General features: G+C 43.1%; 1 protein-coding gene across 3 annotated transcripts in view; it reads left to right on the top strand.

Moving 5' to 3' along the window:
* Positions 1 to 20,394, top strand: part of scube3 (signal peptide, CUB domain, EGF-like 3) — a 110,139-nt gene that overhangs the window by 26,804 nt on the left and 62,941 nt on the right. For all 3 annotated transcript variants that reach the window (XM_049580576.1, XM_049580577.1, XM_049580578.1), the window contains exons 2-4: positions 654 to 776; positions 6,094 to 6,219; positions 16,438 to 16,572. In XM_049580576.1, coding sequence (XP_049436533.1) covers positions 654 to 776; positions 6,094 to 6,219; positions 16,438 to 16,572 — 384 coding nt within the window. The remainder of the gene's footprint in view (positions 1 to 653; positions 777 to 6,093; positions 6,220 to 16,437; positions 16,573 to 20,394) is intronic.

Here is a 20,394-nt window from a genome sequence, read left to right as displayed (position 1 = left end):
CAGGATACCAGGCCAGTGCACGCTAGCGTGGCTGTGGATTTTTTGTTTGCATTGCATTTTTGCCATTATTCAATAGCTGACAGCAGAGAGATGACAGGAAGTAAGAGGAGAGAGAGATGGGGGATGACATGCAACAAAGGTCCCCGGCTGGATTCAAACGGGGCGTTTCGGTTCATGGTTGGCATCTTAACAGACCGTGGATGCCCCAAAACTTTGTTATATATACTTCTTTTCCTTCCATTTGTTATGCAGGCTTTTCTGGGATATTTCTTTCCGACAATTCTATTTTTTATTTTTATTTTTTTTCCAATTTCATGACCCTTTTTTCAGGGACAAATGTCCAGGTGATCAATTAAAGGTCACTGCAGCCCAATCAATAAGTGGGTGTGCTCGTGTTTATAATTGCACAACAAATGTTGACAGTATTACCCAGTTCACAATTATGGCAGTCTGATTTGTATTAACTTTCACTGTTCTTTTTAATGTGTTTCTGTATTTGGTCTTTCACACTGAGTGGTCACATGCAGCACAATCAATTATACCAAGTTTGACATTTCAGAGATCTGTAGTTTGTGCTATAACTATGTCACCATCAGCGAGAACATTTCAGCTTCATCAGCTAACCACCCCCTCCCCTCTCTCCTCCTCTCTAGATGTGGACGAGTGTGCAGAAGCGCTTGACAACTGCAGCATCGATGCCATCTGCCAGAACACCCTGAAGTCATACAAATGTATCTGCAAGTCGGGCTATAAAGGGGACGGCAAACATTGTGAAGGTAAAAGTTTTAACGGATTAATGCGCCCATTTTTCAGCTGTGGTTGGAGGCACAGACTTCTGCTCCCCTCTGTGAGAGCACAGGGAGGATTTTTACAGTACATTGAAGTGAAAGGAACATTTCTCATGTTGATTTGCCTTATCTATCTGAACGTAAGCCCCCTGGGCTGCTGACAGGTTTGATAAGACCTTCTGTCTCACTCAACATAACTCATTAGCTTTAAGACTCTCCTGAAGTGGGAGGAGAGACGGGGGAGAGAGCGGCGGACGGAGGAAGGGGAAAGCCAGGTGCAGAGTGCTCCTTTGTGACAAGATGAAATGAAGCAGTAAATTTCCTACACATGTTGGAGGAGAGAATTAAGATAGTGGCTGAAACGGCAGTCAGAGGCCCCTGCCAAGCAGTCAGGGATATTTCCACAGCCAGAGGCAGGCCTCATAGACTGTCAGACACAAGTCTGTTTTTCTACCTTTTTCAATGTGCCCAAAGCCTCCGGATCATTATATTCCACAATTTTTATTAGTATTATTACAAAACCATATTTCACAATGTCATTTTTTTCCTCACTATTATTATTCTTTCATTTACTTGACCGAGTGTTTTTCATGGCCTCCTGCCTGTTGGTCATAAAAGTTTGCTTTATTGAATCTATTGTAAAATATGTGCAAGGTTGGGTTTCCGTTGAACTGAAGGTTAGCTGATGGCTCCTCAAGGCTGATTTCCTTGTACAATTCAAAATTCAAAAACAACATTCATAAAATAAGAGGAAAAAAAGAGAGAAAAAGTGTTTTGGTAACTGGTGGTAAGATTTGAGGAGCGTGCTGTCAGACTGCCCGTTGATTCTGACTTCTGCACCAGACGAGCATCTATTTGTGTTAAAAGAGAGCAGCAGAAATCAAAAAGATGATGACAAAGGGAAGCATTCTCATATTTCCATGCTGAGTGGTGTAATCCTCATTATTATTTCCACCCTGCTTGCCTTTGCAGCCTGTGGTTCAGATTTGATTTTTAGGTTTTAGTGATCTAAAAGCTTAGTGTAAAGTAACCTGTAGCAACAGCTGAGATTTATATAAGAGTTAAAGTGCAAGTTTTTATCTTCAGGGGACAGTCCTGATTTGTCCAGCACTGTAAAGGGACAGTTCACCCCAAAGTCCAAAATATGTTTATGTCCTCTTACCCGTGATGCTGTTTATCAGTCCAGATTGTTTTGGATTGAGTTGCAGAGTGTTGGAGATTAGGGGCGTAATGATTCCTCAATCTGGATAGATATATAGATCAAATGATCAACGATCCAATCTCATCGATGCAAAGTGAAAACATCGATCCATATCGTCATCAATAGGATACGCTTTTATTGTAAAAGTCTGCATCACCGTCAAACAGTTGCAGGTAGATGGCAGGCAGCCGAAAGAAAGACAGTGAGTATAACATTATTTACTTGGGAATAAATCAGCAGTGTGGAAATATTTTGGATTTCAGAGGAAATACAGGTCAACAGACAAAGCACATGGTGTATATAAACAATGCTGTTCAAAGATAAAACACAAGGTAACAATGTTCGGCTGAAAAACCATGCATGCAGATTGAAATTCATTCATACTGTTCTGTCAGGAGATACAGCGACTTTTACCAAGGATGAGTAAGAAAGATAAAAACCTAACGTGTATTCTGTTAAACTATGAGTAGAGGGAAAAAGTCTGCTAGCTGCTAGGCTAATTTCTGCAGTGTAAACATGTTTAAGCTGATAATCGTGACTAGCTAAAGAGAATTGTTTTGTCTGTGAACCTTGACAGTTATCACTGAGCCGAATTTAATACTTTTGTGAAATGATCTTGTTGTTAATCCATGTTTTATGGCTGTTAGGAGAAGTTTGCCTTCAGGGCTTAAAGCCAGATAACCCTGAAGTTTTAGGAAAAATGAAAAGATTTCTTCCAGAAAAGGTTTTTCTGTCATTGAATCGTGAAGGTAAACTTATCCCATGTGCTGTTTTATGTGTGTTAGTGGAGTCAGTTTAAAGGAAACTTTACAGCACTTCAGCAGTTACAATTATTTACATTATTTATGTGTTGTTTTTATCTTTTATGGCCAAAAGTAAAAAAGAAAGATGTGGCAGCTTCTTCTGTAACTGACTGTGAAAATGAGCAGATAATATCATGTCATATTGATCGCAGGCCCCTAAATCACATCAAATCGAAATCGTATGGTGGCAATAAATTGTATCGTTGTCCAAAGAATTGATGTAATATTTTATCTGTAAACTGATGATTTACATCCCTAATGGAGGTATCAGCCGCAGAGATGTCTGCCTTCCCTCCAGTTTAATGGAACTAGATGGCACTACATTGTCGCTGAAAGCTGGTGTTCAAAGCACAAAAAAAAAAAAAAAAGAACAGAGAAAGATATGTTTATCAAGTTGGTCTTATATTAGTAAAATGCCTGATGTACAAAGATCCCTTCCTAATGGGCTTTCAGTGTAAGTGATGGGAGACAAAATCCACAGAAGTTGTTTTGTGCAAAAACGTATTTCAATGTTTACCTGAGGCTAATGTGAGGCTCCAGCTGTCTGGTATATAATCAGACCTTGTAGGTGTCAGCCAAAGTCTTTCTAGTACAAAGGTCCCTCCTTAAGTTTCTCTAGACAGTGTTTTCTTGTTGAGCTGCAGAGGGATACGAAAAGAGGTCATTTTCTTACAGATCTCTCTTTTTTCTGAGTTGCTTCAACTGGCAAAATGTGACAATGAACCCCAAAATGACCACCCAGAACACACACAGGAGATTTCAGGGTCTTTTGGTGAAATAATTATAATTTTAGTGACCTTATAAAGTAGATTTTTCAGTTTTTCTTACCGGCTGTTATTATTATTGGTTTATCATCCTTAGAATATTTACAATCTTTTTCTGCTTTAGAATTAAATGATAATACATGTGATTATATTTTCACTTTCAATTTTGTCTTCCTAACAAAAATGTTTTAATAATTGGCTTTTATGATTTTTGTTAGTTGACTGTGAAAGCACTAGGAGCAACAATGGAAATAATTCCAAGACCACATCTTTCTATCTAAAGTCTGATATATTGTTATTTATTATATTTTACAATCTTGTCAATAAACCAAACTAAACCCTGTTATTCTTCTTGTTACGTCCGTTACTGTTCAGCCTTTATATGTGTGCTTTTCTAAAAGACAGATCGACGTCTTGTAGATGTAAATGGACAAAAGTTTGGAGTTGACTTAGGAGGACATGACAAGCATCGGATAAAAACAATTTCAGAGCTACTGGAGAAAAATCACTCAGTTAACATGTGGTGGGTGTTTCAGGTTTAGAGAGGAGTAGAAAAGTGAAGGCTGATTGTGTGCTGTGTGATCGGGGAATGACAGAGATGTGTGGGAAGTGGAGAAGCAGGGAGCAGGAAAGTGTTTCTTTGTTTCAGTCCCATCCCTCTGCTGTCAAGTCCAATCTAGCCCAGAGTGAGACAGCCTCAAAGAGGAGCTGAACGACCGGGATCATCGGCCCTAAATGGGCCAGTAAGTGCTGAGTGGAAGCGCGCTGTGTTCTCAATCCACCTTGTCTGCGTCTCCTCAGTACGGGCCACTCAACCATCATCATAACCATAACAGACAACTCCTCTCAGGCTGTCATGCCAATCTACAGCCTCTCTTTATCCACAGGCCTCTGCTCTCTCGTTTATGTGTCACATTTCTTCTGTTTTAGCTTCTAGGACTGATTAACTTCAGGCTCAGATTGATTTATCGGTCTGATGGTCAATATTGGCCTTTTATTCAGTATTGGCTACCAGTCAGCCTGTAATGTCAATAACATCAGCACTAATGTAATGGAGATTCCTTTCTGATGACGTACGTTGCCATAAAATAATGATTTCCCCTAACAACTGTATTTCCTTTTTGTTTATGTTTTATGTATAAATGGACATTTTCGTGCTGCAGATTGTCAAAACTGACTTCATTCTCTGGGTCTCAGTCGAAGGCTTTTAGTACCCCATGCTGCACACAAAGCTGTTTCAGAGGCTATTACATCCTGCCAACAATGCAATTCCAAAGGGAAAAAGCAATGTCCTGGCATGAAAACTGTTCAAATTTGAAGATATTAAATATGGCATAAAATCTTGGCTATCAGTACAAGGCTTTAAAAAACAAAACAGTATCAGCGAGGCTTGGCATATACCCAAATTACATCAGTAACAGGTGAAACAACTAATTACCACAGCTGTTGCCGCGTCCCTGTTTACCTCCTAAGAGCTCCGAGAAAGAAGAGATGGAACAAAACAGATCACTTTGATTCTTACACCAAACGGCCTAATTGCACTCACAGATTTTTTGAGAAATATTTTTGACATTTGGGGGAACATGCTCATTTTGTTTTCTTGCAGAAATTAAAGAGCAGATGGATTGCTTTTGAAACATAACATGTTAATTAGTAGGCTTTAGAGGTCCTGGTGAGGGAAATTTGTTACTTTTCGAAAAGAGCCAAGGCAAGATGTTTCCGTGGACTTCCCATTTTTTCGAAGGCCCAAAATTCCAAAGCCAGAAAAACATCCCGCTGGATCGGAAGCCCAATTCTCCAACTGCTTGTTATCCCAAAAACCAAAGCTCATTGCTCTGTAATCTTGTTTCCCTGCAGTTAGAGAACTCAATCACAAGAAAAAATGTTCACATTGCTGTAAACCATGGATATGTTACATTTGTAGTGGATGTGTTGAAACGTAACGCTTCTCAACTAAGGTGTGGTTTCATTTAGACACAAAACCACATGGTTATGGTTAAGAAAGGATATGTTTTGGCTTTAAACACCCACATTTGGTAGAAATGGAAAAGCAGGGCCAGGTCAGTGAAAAACACCCAAGATTGGTGGCTCAAATGCTGCTGGGAAATGCCGCAAAGGGTTGGTGAAAACCACCTGGGATCAGTGGCTTAAATGCCACTGGAAAACTGAAACTAACTGCAGGAAGGGTATATTTTTGGAGAAACAGGACTTCGGAGCAAAGTGCATCTGCTTTTGGGATAACAGGCTATCAGAGAAATGGGCTTTCAGTCTAATGGGACTACTGGAGCTTTGAAATTTTGGGCCATTGGTACACCCTGTTTCCAGCCTCAATGCTAAGCTAAGCCACATTGGCTGCAGCCAGATATCAGAATGGCAGTGATCTCCTCATGTAGCTCCCAGCAAGAAAGCGAATAAAGCACTTCCCAAAGATGACGAACTGTTCCTTTTAAGCCTGCTCCTACACACAAACTGGAGCTTGATTGCTTCAAGTTTTAAAGAACCTGCTCTCACAATCATCTTCTGCCTCCTCTCTGCAGATGTCGACGAGTGTGCGACTGAATACAACGGTGGCTGCGTCCACGAGTGCATCAACATCCCAGGAAATTACAGGTGCACATGCTATGATGGCTTCCGCTTGGCACATGATGGGCACAATTGTCTAGGTGAGTGTGTGATGTGTGGGAATGTGTGTGTGTGCACTTAACACAGCGTGTGCGTCAGTGTGTTCAACTGATTTTTTCTCTCCACATTTTTTCGCAGCTGACTTAATTATGCAGGAAAACATTATATAATGGGCTTTTGTCAGGAGAACACATACATTAAACTGCATGTGTCAAAGCCAGCCTGACATAACCCATGTGGTTGCATAAATTCTTCTCTCTGCATGTCTAATGTCTCATCATGAATGGTAATGTATGTTTCAGGGCTGAATTGAGCTCTTATTAGACTGCTGCATCAGATATGAGCTATTTCCTCATTTCACATAGCAGGTAGTCTCCAAATGTGTTTTCACAAAAGAAAAAAGGAGGGTTTTTTTGCACAAGTCTGACGGAAAGAGGTGAATTTATGAAGAGCTTGACCCTGAGCCGAGAGCTCTGAGTGAGCCGTCAGCCGACCGTACTTTCCCATGGTTTAATATTTCAGCGGTGTGCCATTCATATTAACCTCACAGAGAACGTATTAGGCTTAAAAGGTTATGAAATGAAAAGAAAAAAAAACACTGATCTTCCTGCTGCTGGGAGCTGCTAAACATAGACATCACCCACCCAGCTCTCCCCTCACAGTCTGTCTTGCTCCCTCTCCCCCATTCACCCATCCTACATTCCTTTGTTTTGTTTTGAAACCCCCAAGTCAGACCCTGCTGCTCCTCAAAATCATCTCCATTGGTAACAACCTCAGCGTGATACATTTCACTTGATATAAAAAGATGGCTAAAGCTTGGAGCTCCTGTGAGCTTGTTGCAGAGGAAAAGTAACCTGCGACTTGCTGCTGTAGGTTTCACATTCAGGTGAAGTGATGACAGAAAAACTTATCAGCACTTAGCTGCAATTCACTGTGAAGGCGCTTTTACATGCGGGCACACGAGGCAACACACTGATATCAATTTACATGATGAGCCGCATGCAATGCTGGGATTAAGGTGGAATGGAAAACACTCACATCTTTAGATCGATAATAAACCTGCTCTGACTTGTCGATGTCTCAGAGTCCCTCTTTTTCTCACTCTTACTGTCTCTTTCTCTTCTTTCCTGCCTCTCTGCCTCCTCCTCGCTCATGCGCTTGTATCTACAGTGTAAAGCAGGGCTATTTTCCAAGCCATTTAGCAACGGCGCTCAGTTGTGCGTGGATCATTTGCCGTGCCGCGGATCAGCTCCTGCCTTGCGTGCAGGTGTGTAATTGCAATATATGGTTGTGTGGCTGCTGCTGTTGCATCAAACAGAGTTGCACCCATCGATCCCTTTGATATAATTTGTCATAGTGAAACACACACGATCAAACGTGGGGAAGGTTTTTTTTTCTTCTTCTTCTGCCATGTTTTATTTTTTTCCCTGCGAATGACCTGTACGCAAGAGGGCAGAGACTTCTTGGTAAGGCTTCAGATCTGGCTCAAAAATTCTCTCATGTTCCTGTGAAGATATCGATCCAATTAATTATTAAATGTTTTTTAATCTTAGCAGGGGCAGAAATACCCACAGAATGGTGTATATGTAGCTGTCAAGTACAAATCCAACTCTTGCCTTGAGACCTGAAAGGACTCTAAAGACCACTTTTTCTCGAGAATTTAACTCATTCTAATGCCTCCGCTCTGCTCTGCTAAGGAAATAATCCCCAGCACAAACACAAGAGAGGAGAGGAAGAGGTATAGCTGAGGTCTCATGTTAAGGCCCCGGCTTCCTCTTCCAGGTTTAAGCTCCTTTTTGGCCCCTGAGAAAAGATTAGTCCCCTTGGCCCTGGAGTGGAGAGCGTAAGCAGCTGGTTCCCAGACGAGGTCAGACCCTCAGAGCCCTTATAGACCAGATGTGCCCGAGGCTGCAGAGGAGGAGACGTTCACCTGATCCTCAAAAGTTCACACTGAGTTAAGAGTCGGAGATCTTTAAGATGCTTCTCTTTGGATTTACCCCATGTTGTTTCTCCACAAAGCTCCAGTGATTTTGTTTGATTTCGTCTGCTTTTGATGGTTACAGTGCCGTATTAACTCTCAGTGGTGTCCATAACTTCTTGCTCTTAGCCTTCTTTGGCTTTTCTTTAGCCAGTAGGCACTGGTGTGTGTGACTGTCAGCTCAGGGACACGAGTTAGGCCAGCGCACACTCATCCCTGTCGATGTCTTCTTTGTTTGCTCGCTGCCACACGTGCCACACGGCTCCTTGTAATTGGATGTGTTGGCAGCATAATGACATCGGGGCGGTGGCAGAAGGTGGCAGAGCGTGAAGCAGAACGCTGCCTAGTGCGCCTCGCCGGGGACGCTCTGGTTTCTGAGGTCTCCTCTGGCTGCCCTAAAGCCCACAAAGATGTCAGGGAGTCAGCAAGGTGGAAGCAATGCAATATCACAGCACGCTGCTCCTGTCTGTGCAGAGTGAGATGTCAGTCACTGTATAATTTACCTCACAGGGAGCTATTGTACCCTCTCAAAACTCACACTGAAGAGAGGAAGTGAAGCATATAAGAACTTGATTACATCTTTTATAACTGTCATGACTATTATCTCACAGAGGTGAGGGATGGGATTTAATCACCACACCTCTTTCATGGTGAGGCTGTAAAGGATTTTTAGAGTCTTAGGAAAAACAGAGGAATCAATGTCAATTTAATCCAAAACACACATCCTCTTTAGAATGAAAACCAGATGCAGGAAGGCTATTAGTTCCCCACTGTAGCACCACCGTCCCCACATTTATGACCTATGTGTTTTGGTTGAGGTCCTACAGAAACCCTCTTATCATTGCTAGTTCGTTAAACCCTCTCAAGTAGCTTAATATCGCAAGCATCTGCGCAAATACTCCTTTCCTTCACGACCACAAATCACAACATTTCACCTCGATGTGGAACTAAAAGACACAAACAAAGAGACTTCTAATGCTCCCATAAAGATGAAATGCCACAGTCGCATGCAGCCCGAGTGTGACTCACTGGAAGAAACGAAAGCAGGCTTGAAATAGACATTACAGATGTTGGATAGAGCGTCACCATGCTGTAAAGGAGAAGATTTTATCTTAATTTGTTTACTCACGTGCATCTTGCTCTGCTCTGTTTATTGTACATGTTGTCCTCTGTTGCCACATTACTGATTTTGGGGATCACACACAGCTCAAAGGAATACTTTGCCAGTTGTTTAAGTTTGTATCATAATGATGTGGGTAGCATGTGTAAATGAACTGCAGTAAACACAGTTTTCATTGGCTCTTGTACTTCTTCATTTTTGTATGCCCGCTGCCACCACCGACACAAAAGCTCCTTTTACACGGCCTGTTCAAGGCAGGAATGTTGCACCATTACTGCACCTCGCCGTTTTGTATAAAAGGTATGATGACAGAATGGAGAGACAAAGTTGTCTCATTTTTAAGCCGTCAGCAGAGGTAGTAACAGTGCCGAATCATTGTCTGTGTAAAAGGGACAGCTAGCTGGATGGGATTATGGACGAAACAGGTGTGACGTTTTGACGAAGTGTTATATGTGTGACCCACTGCCAGGATATTTGAAAAGCAGCTAGAAGCAGTTAGCAGCTAACTCAAAAAAGAAGAGCAGCAGCTGAAAATGTCAGCAAACTGAGGAGACAATGAGGTCCAGGAGCTCCTTGCCCTCCGAACAGAGGACAAGATCAGCTGCCATATAATAGGGTTGGTAAATCATTGTTATTGTCATGTTATGCCATTGTAATTTTTTAAGAAAGTGCTGCCGTTGAGTACGCTATATGTCACACTACAAGTCAATGCTTCACGCCTCTTTTGCTTCTGGTGCGCAGTCATGATATCTAAAATCACACACTTGGGTGGTGTTATGCCGGTTCTGTGTAAAAAAGCAAAGGTGGTGTAATGAAAGGACTTCGTAGCGGCCCTATTGCGCCATCTCTGTTTAAAAAGGACTTGCGCATATAAAGGCTGATCAAAAGAGAGCCGCCCATCTCTCTCTTATACTTAGATCCAATGGTAAAACTAGGCAGTGCTGATCAAATATAAACCAAGATTCTGTTACTGGTTTGCCTGTTTAGCACCTAAAATGTTATCAGAAACATATTATAGCTCAATGTCTAAGTGTAACATGAGATCGTTTGTTACCAGCCGGCTGCCATATTGTTATAAGACAAGCTACTCACATTAGGTCACCAACCGTAAAGAGTCGTAGGTTTTCTACCTCTTGAGCAGAAGCAAAAGCCACAGCCCTTTTACTCTGTTTTCTCCAGTCATGTAGCACCAATTTTAAAAATATTTATGTCTTTTTTTATTGCATAGACAGCCCAGTTTTATGAAAAGAGCATCTTCTCAGCGGCGAAACACTTCTTTTTTTAGAGGCCGTGTTCCTTTGATTTCTATTGACCAACACTGATTTGGTTTGTATTGATTCAGTAGCACTCAATTCCCCACGCAATCTATAGGGAAATGAATGCCCTTTTACTTTAACCTTCCCCAAAGACATAACATGATCTATAACACAAAAGCAATGTCATTACAGCTTTGAAATGGGCTTTGAAGTAGCAACTAAGAAAAGGTCACATCAGTTAACACTGTTGATTTGCTAATGGCTGTAATTGTGTAGTGACATTGGCTTTTCTTTTTGACAATGTCCCTCAGAATCTTTTTGATAGAAAATCTGTCATCTACCACAAAGTCTCTGAGTCATCGCCCGGCCCAGCCTGTATCCCCGCTCTTGTAATCCTTAGGGATCATGTTGCAAGGTTGGCTAATCAAACAGGAGGCTTCAGAGTGATGTATTATTGACCAGGTCCTGATGGGAAAAAGCAGTCATCAAAGAGCGTCACGCTGATTTGCTCCACAGCCTTTGCTGCACTCTTAAATGCATTCCTTTTAACTGCATTGGCCGCTCTTCTAAGGCAGCGATGATAACATCCTCACCCTTCACTTGTGATGAAAACATTTGATTCTAGCCTGGAAGAGCTGCTTTTAACCACCACCTTTTAACTCCTGAATGTGTAGGATTGAGCCGAGGAAATGATGATCTGGTTAACCCTGCTCCCATCATACCCAGAGGAGTTGAGAATCGTACAGACACTGCTGGGGCTTAGCTCTAACCCTCCTCACTTCACCGCCGCAGATGCAAATACCCCGCTGTCTTCCCAGTTAGCAGTCACTTTGCTTTTGTTGTGACATGCACGGATCGAGTTTGGACAAGAGAGTCTCTCCACAGTTCAGAGGAGAGGAGCCAGAGTGATGAGTTAAAGGACGGATTTGAGATTGGTGCATTAGCTGGCTCCTGAAGAGTATATCAACACACCCTCTCTCCCTCTCTTTCTTCTCTCAGGATTGTTCAGTCCCATCCACCATGAAATGAACAATTCCAGCTGAGCCCACTGGCAGGGCTTTGGGGGAAACTCAAGCCTGAGATTGGGCTTAGGGATGTAGCAGACTGGGAGCCGTCAGTGCAGGGCCTCTCGTCTCCTTGGCATAAGGCTGTCCACCCAAACACTTATCTTGGGGTTTTGTTTTTAAAATACTTCCAGACTTGTTTTGGAGGAACAGAGAAATGCCAGTTAGCATGATCTTAGCTCATAGTTTTTCATTTAGGAAAGAACTCAGCGAGAGATTGGACGTGAAGCATGTGCTTATTTACCAAAATGGTTACCTGGGAGACAGGCCCAAAGTCGAAAAAGTCTGAGTTCAATCAAAGGCAAGCTGAATTAGTTTTGTTTATGTAATAGCATAAAAATCATCCCTTGCTCGCTGCTCATTTAAGAATGAAACGCTACAGTAAACATAGATTGTATTCATGTTTGCATAGCAGATGTGAATCAGTTAGCTGTATTAGACACAGTGGGTCAGGCAGACAGGAAGCGCTGGAACTAATAAATTGTTCAAAGCTAAATACTGTAAGTGTCTTAATGCATTAAATTCCAGTCTGAAATAGTCACCCACACTTCTTTGATTTAGGAGAGTGTGTGTTCTGCAGATGAAAGACCCACACTTCCTGCAACATATCAATTTATACAACCTCCATTGACGTGTGTCAGAGCGAGGCTGGATGTTTGTGAACACAAAGCCAGTTTCAGCATCTGTGTGTGCACTCAGTCGTGCTCTCAGGCCGGGGTTCAGACCTGGCGCCCTGGTCACTGCTCATTCAAGCGGGTGAAGAAATGCGCCGTGTCATTGAACTCCAGAAGCGATGGAGAAAAAGGAAATCCTGTAATCCTGTTTAAAATAAGAAAGGATCTCGCTTTAATTGGAGCTGGCTGTGTGTGTATGAGCATCAGTGAGGAGGGAGTGGCACAGTCAAGCCAAGCTGGTGCCTGTTGAGCTACCACCAGAGCAACACGGTCGGCTCCTGCAGTCCACCAGCTGTTTTGCTGCCTGTCACGGCACATGGCTCCGATTTGCTGCCTTATTAAAGAGTCTGTGCCTCTTTAACTCCTGTAAATGAATTGCCCAAAGAGGCCAGTGTCCGTCCACTCACCTCCTTGTCTCTGGTCTGTCTAGACCACAGAGACGGTTCTGTCTGATCCAGACAGAGGCCAAGCAGCGGGATGGATGCATGGACAGCTTTGATGACAGACAGCAGTCGTTAAAAAAAACCTCTGGGTCAGCAATAAACGCCCCTAAAGTTGCTAAACCTTAAAAATAAGGAGCAAAAAAGTTGAGTTTTTCTCCAAAATAAGGGTTCAGGAGTTTCTGTAAGGCAACCACCATGTTTACATGGCTCTAAAGCTCTGCGCAAGGCCAAATGTTATATATACAGTCAAGGCTATCTGAGAAACCAGCGGACATGGCCTCTGCAAACACAACCAATCTCTTAATCTCTCTCCGTTTGAACCTTCGCTTTCCCTTCGTCTCCTCGAGTGAAGCAAGGATAGAGCGGAGACGAGTCTCATTTTTCAGAAGTGAGGCAGCCCTTTTAACTTGATTAAGACCTTTTTTTTCCATTCTCTCAAGAGAATTTTTAAAAAATGTTTAAAGTCCAAATAACATGAGCACTTCTCCTGGCCATGCCAGAACCCCTTTCCGCTTGGAAATATTTGCTTTGGACGCCAGCCTTGCCCAGCACACAACACAGGCAATTATGGGAGCTATTTAAACAGGAGAGATCTACTGACAGGCGACGCCTCATTTGGAGGGATGTAGGAATCAGGAAATGAAACCTTCATTGATGCGCTGAGGGTATGGAAAGAGAATTCCCCTGGGCCGTCTGAGGCTGGTTGCATTTCTCATGGGCATTTTGTGCATGCGCCGAGGACCGTTGCATTTGTGTAGCCTTTGCATGTTTGAATATTTTGGGGCTTGTGTGTGTGCGTGTGTGTGTGAAAGAGAGGAAGAGAGAGAGAGAGAGAGACTGTGTGTGTGTGTGTGTGTGTGTGGATGTTTTACCGTTTGAGTAGTGGAGTTTTTGGTGCCTGCTAACAGTTTATCTGTAAAGGTGCAGCTGTAGGTTGTTGGCAGCTCAAAGGTCCTCCCTCTCTGTTGCTGCCATTTTTTAAATTGATGGTGAGATGAGACCATGCGGCCGACACCAAGGCAGCCACACAGATGAATGAAAGCCGGCAGAGCTATTTTTTTTTATCTTAACTGTCCTCCCTTTACTCCGACTTAAAGTCTAAATGTTAACTTTACTGAGTGCACTGCTTCACCTGGCTGCAGAGTGATGCTTTTCCTGATGACCTCAACTGACATGACGCATAGCTTTTAGAGGAACGAGACAGTTTTGCTGATGGAATGTGAGAACACGACAGCAGACTTGGCAAGCCGGCGAGGGTCATGAGTGCTACCTGCCACTGACCTATTTATCAACTCCAGAGGTTTCCGTCCTGCCAGGTGCCACTTTGTGAGCACGGTCTGTGTGTGTTTATGCATTTGGTGAATCCACATGTCCCTGCATTTCTATGTGGAAAAAGAAGAAAGACGAGGACAGAGTGAAGTTTAATTTCTAACTCTGCCGGGCTGAGAATTCCCCAGAAAGGAAACTTAATCTCGAGGCCTTCTCAGACTGGACAAATAGACAGTAAATTAGTTTCGCATGACGGTTTATTAAAAAAAAGCCTTGTGTATACAGCAGATTATTGATGCATCGAGCAGAGGGATGGATAAGGTTCCAGTGTGGTCGGTAGTGAGGGACAGAGCCCAGGTCTCCGGGGGAAGAGTCACCTCCAGAGCCACAGTGCAGTCACGCACAGGGGAGGCCGGGGCCACTAAGCTCTGCAGCATGCCAGACAAATAAAAAGCAGCAAAAAAAGTGACGTCGTGCAAAATGTTTCATGTTGAAAATAAACAAATAGATCATAAGATTTATCGATGCTCCACGGCTGTTCATTTGTTTCTGTTGTCGAGTCACAATGAGTTGGAAAAAAATAGTTTTGTGCCATTAGGAGAGAACAGCTGGAAGTGCACAATTCATTATGGGTGGAAATGAAGTCAGCAGCTCTCATTTGTGGTCAGTTTCCCTTTCTTGCCCTGTGGCAGGACGAGGCCTCTGGCGACACCTTTGTAAATGCTCTTCCTTTGTATGCACTCGAGGTGGATTCACATGGTTGCTTGTTACCCTCCTGCCCCTCCCCCCCCTCCTCATGTCTCATACTCACTCCTCTTTCCATCTCTACTTCTTTTCTCCCTCCTCCTCCCGCTCCCTGCATTCCTCCCGTCACGGGGCTGACAGACACTCGTCATCAGCAGGTACTCTGGCCCAGGTGGATCAGGTTTCCCACTTGCCAGGAGATTGTGCTGCATGTGCATTTTTATGGCTTAGTGCTGCACAGTTGGAGGTTTTCAGTGCAACTCTGTGTGCTGCCATGTCAGATAACCATTAAGACAGACATGGCTTCCTCAAACAGCTTAAGACAAGCTCCTCCGGCTTTTCGTAATATCCAAACACTGTTTTTGTGCCTTGTGTTTTCCTTTTGGGTGACATTTCCACTCAAGGCACAACCTCGGTGGTTGGTTTACCTTTTTGAAAATGGAAGTGAGTAAGTTCTAAATCATGAAAAGCTTTAAAAAATAGTTATTTTTTCTTTCAATTTCAGACACAGCAGGTATATGAATTATATCATACTCAGTCATAGAGTGCAATACATTCACTCAAGTACAAATTTAAGGTACTTGTTAGGTACTTGACTGTTTCCATTCCAGTATACCATGCATATATTTCTACTGCACTACATTTCATACAAAATATCATATGTTTTACTCCACGACATTTATTTGAGAGATTTGGTTACTAACTAAAGATTTTATATCCTGGGAAGCAGACGTATCTGCGAGCTCATGTTTCATTTGCTCTGGCAGATGCGTCTGGTCCCCCACTCTTTCAAACAGATTTCCAGCCAATTACAGCCATTTTAATTAATATGGGTCATGTTTCAGACAGTGACTGACAACTTGCAGAGCTTTTACACTTTACGGAAAATAAGTGATGACTTCATTTTTGGCTCGCACATCTTAATACCCGGACACCACGACAGACATAAACCTAGGTTAGTAAAGAAGAGCGCAGTTGAGGCTCGTTTTTGAAAACACCCAAGATGGCTGCAGGTGGTGTGTTGCTTTGTGTTGAAGTACAGTTTTTCAAATCTGATGGCAAAACAGCTACACCATTACTACTCATCTCTGCACCTTTTAGGCTGTTTACATTTATCCATCGCTCAGTGCCATGTCACATTTTGTGGCTCTGAGCGATGGTAGTCCTATACAGTTGCATCCACAGATTTTTTTATGTGTCTTTTCAGCATTAATGTATGGTTTTAATGTCTTTAAATTTGTCAAAACATGATGCCGCTGTCATGTTCTTACAGTAGGGGAAAATGCACATGCTCTAAATATTAAGGGGGACTTGCCCCCTGCGCAGCCTCTCAAACTTTAACTTTAAGGTAAAATGATCTGAGTACTTCCTCCAGCACTGATCACATCACATGAAAAAAAATCAAGACTTAGATAAAAATACTGCCTTAAAATTCAAAGCATTTTATGCTCTGTGAAGTGCTGTTAGCTCAGGAGCTCTTTCACACATAAACAATCACTTGCACTCTGTGCACTAAGTAATAATATTTCTCATTGGATACAATATGTGTGTTCCCACAGTCTCTGTTCGATTATGATTTACAGCTACTTGCCCATTAAACGGGTCATGATTTGATCCCAGACAACCTTCAGACAAATGGTAATATGTCTCGCATTTGTTCCGTCTTGAAGTGATCTTATTAATTTTGCTGTGTGCGTCTGTCTCCCGGCAGATGTGGATGAGTGCTCAGAAGGCAACGGCGGATGCCAACAGATTTGTGTCAACATGATGGGCAGCTACGAGTGCCGCTGCAGAGAAGGCTTCCTCCTGAGTGACAACCAGCATACCTGTATCCAAAGACCTAAAGGTTAATCACGCACACACACACAAACACACTCACTGATGATTTATGGAGAATAGCAGGACAAATGTTTGTGCATTTGACTCAAGGTTGGATATTACTGTAAGTGGGGAAAGCTCATTATTTTAAGTAACATTTGGAGGATGATGCAGTGGAATCTTTATGTAACATGCAAATGTTCAGGTCCAGGCGGTTTTGACTAATGTGATGAGTTGTGCAGATTTAAACTGAGAGTGGGATCAGCCCTAACAGGCCTAAATGAAAGGTGAGCAAAGGTGGGTGTCTCCAGTCTGAGGGGGAAGAAAAAAAGAAGAGGAACGGGGATAAATCTCTTTTTGTTTTCCTCCCACCCTTTCAAATTGAACCAATCTAGTGCTTGGCAGCATTTTAAGGTATCGGTGGTATGAGAGTGGCCTTCAGGGGACTGTGAGCAGAGAAAACAATTAAAGGTGTAGCCTGGGGCAGACACACCTCTTGTTTATAGAGCATTCCTGTGGGATGGAGACGTGACAGCAGAAGGTACAGAGCCAACCTGCTCTGAGGCTTACTCATCAGACACTGGAGCTCTGCAGACATGCATACATTCATAACGTCATAGCTGTATCTTAAGCAAAGCAAGCTGTCAGGCAAATATCTCTATTATGCATCTCGCAGCAGACAATGCAGAATTTTACAAGCCTATAAAACAACAGCACAGTGGTCATGATTTGTAACAGATCCACTCTGGTTTGTTAAAATTGCACAAAACAATATGTTTTATACCATAAAAAAGGTCAGAGCCTCAGCTTTGGCTCAAAGTTGTAGTTGTTAAAAGAAAGACTGTGCTCCAGTCGCTGTATTTATCGCTCAGTTGTGGTAATGTGAGAGCATTTTTGTACAGTTTTGCAGCATTTTTCTCAAAACCTGTTGAATTGTTTCAGCCTTTCCATTCGTAGTGCCAGAGACATTTTTGATGGAAGTACAAAGACAAAATTAGCTTTCCTGATGAATCTAATTATCATCAAGCACAAACTGAAGGCCAGCCCATAATTCTTTAAACAAGGATGATACTAAAATGTGCTTTTCCATTTTTCAGAGGAGTTTCTGGACATATTTGTGGAAACAGTGTCTAGGACCAGGCCTCTGGGTAGGCGTTTCCCATGGCAACAGTTGATTGACAGCTGAAAACTGCCGTTTCTAGGAGACGCACTGTCACTTTCTGTGATGAGTGACTGACTGGAGCGTGTTAAAATCTTAGAAATGATGATACAAATCATTACTTCCTTTTTTTTCAACAAGCTCACATGACATCAGCTAACTGTCAGTGAGTCAAGCTGTCACCTTTATAACATTAAAGCTGGAGTAGAGATGTCAGTTTTGGTTCATTTTGCTTGCGATAACCTGACATCCATTTATCGGTAACTAAATGGTTCATTTAAAAAAAAAAAAAAAAACGTACAATAATGTGAAATACAAGAGGTCTTTCCTTTTATTCAGGCGCTCCACTGACTCAATGAGCTTTAAAACCTGCATTTCAAAGTGCTGTCCATTTAGAGGTGGTTAAATGTTGATGTTTTGTGATGTAAATGTTTTGACTTTTATTTAATTTCCGGTTGGCTTTTGCTAACAGACAGCCAGCTAGTAGTGTTAACACGTGGTAACATGATGCCTACTGCCCACCCTCTGGTCTCCACTGGTTAGCAAACATTAGCCTCGGCCGCTCTGCACTTTGCACCACCTTGGTTGGGTGGGAGGTAGCTAGCTCACAATTACTGCTGGTAAAGGTCCGAACATACCCGGGTGGAACGTACGCGTAACGGACTCCGTGAGGAATGTCCGCAGTCATTCGGGCTTTCATAGTTGAGTGCACTTCCACGTTGTAGTTTCCTGTAAAAATATCCGTGAAAAATCCCTGTGATGTGAAAAATACATGCCGAGCAGTCACTGGTGCGTGGAGCTTTGCGCGCACAGGGCTTGCGGACGTCCGCTTTGAGTCCGCATGGACATCCGCGGAGTACGTTCCGCGTATGTTCCGCCCGAGTATGTTCGGGCCTTAACGCCTCCCAGAGGTAAAATTTTGTTGCCGTGGAAACATGGAGGCCACCCTCCATTCTCCCTCCCAGGCGCTCTAATAAGTAAGCAGCTGCATTTTGAGCCGCAACCCCCCTTTTAGCATTGTTAACTATGTTAGCACCATTAGCCATGCTGACATTGCTAACGGTGCTAAAAGAGCTAACAGTGAGTGAGGTTTTGTTGCTCAAAATTAAGCCATCACTCACCAGGGCAACCTGGGGGAGATAGGGGGTTGGGCACAATGTTTCCACAGCAATGCTGTCAGGGACTTTGTTCCTAACAGTAGCTGCCAAATGAGCAGTGCCACAAGCTAACGTTAGCTCCCACCAGACCCGGTGGTGCACAGCGCAGTAAACTGAAGAGTAACAAAATTTTCCAGTACACCAACATGCATTAACTGGTCAAAAATGTACTTTGCGGTTAATGGCAGTTATCAGCAGTTAATGGCGGTTGATGGTTGACAATCCTAAGCTGGAGTGTGGGACTTTTTTATATAGGCTAAAGAAATGTTCAGTTCAACCCTCAGCCAAATGAGTTCAAAAAAATCCTGTTAATGTGTATAGCTTTTGTAGTCTACCAGAGTTGTGGTGTCTGTGGCGACTTTTCTGCATTGGAGCACCGGAAATTATGTGTTAACGTCAACCAGTTAAAGAGAAAGTGACTGAAAAAGGGGGAGAGAGCTTAGCAACGAAGCAGCATCAAGAAGTATGGTGGAATCTGTGGTGGGAAATGCTGAGAGGCATACAAGAAAAGTTTCTGGAGTGGATGCTCCCAATAAAAAAAGAAAATCGGTGTTCAGAGAAAGGATTAAAGTCAAAACAAGCAGGAAGTTCATCTGCAGGCATAAGTCATAGGCATGTGTTGACGGTTAACTACTCTCACTGCCAGAGACAGAAGTTCTGCACTCCAGCTTTAAACTAACAAGCAAGCTAGGCTAAGTAGCTGCCATTTGGAGCGTATGAGCCATTGTACTGGGCCTAGCTTGCTATCATCAGCACTGGATTCACACTGTGTTACCTTTCAACACCTACTGAGTCATTAGCAGCTCCAGGCTCCCAGTAAGTGCACCAGACTTTGAAGCCAATTTTCATAGTGGCCAAACTGTCACCTGAGTCCTATACCTTATGCCTTAGACTTTCCCCTGGACTTATATTGTGAAACATTCATCTTCATCTTCATCTTCTAACTGCTTCATCCTCTTGAGGGTCGCGGAGGGGGCTGGAGCCTATCCCAGTTGACATCGGGCGAGAGGCAGGGTACACCCTGGACAGGTCACCAGATTATCGCAGGGCTGACACATAGAGACAAACAACCATTCACACTCACATTCACACCTACGGACAATTTAGAGTTATAAGTTAACCTAGTCCCCAATCTGCATGTCTTTGGACTGTGGGAGGAAGCCGGAGTGCCCGGAGAGAACCCACGATGACACGGGGAGAACATGCAAACTCCACACAGAAGGGCTCCCACACCCGGGATCGAACCGGCAACCCTCTTGCTATGAGGCGACAGTGCTAACCACCATAGCACCGTGCCGCCCCGACATTGTGAAACAGATATTTGTAAATCAGTGGATACATTTTATTGAGTGTCACAATCGGGATTCAGTCCATTTGGTCTGGTAACATTTGGAAAGTCTAGAAGAGCTGCAAGATTAAATTCTTTTATCCCCAGTTAGTGGAAGTAGCCACTTTGGCCGGTGGAAGTCTAGTGCACTTTCTCTATGGGTGGATCAGAATGAATGGAGTCCCGCCTCGAAGGCTGTATCCAGGT

Source organism: Epinephelus fuscoguttatus, linkage group LG7 (genome assembly GCF_011397635.1).
Source record: "Epinephelus fuscoguttatus linkage group LG7, E.fuscoguttatus.final_Chr_v1".
NCBI lineage: Eukaryota > Metazoa > Chordata > Actinopteri > Perciformes > Serranidae > Epinephelus > Epinephelus fuscoguttatus.
This window is presented reverse-complemented; position numbering and strand designations above follow the sequence as displayed.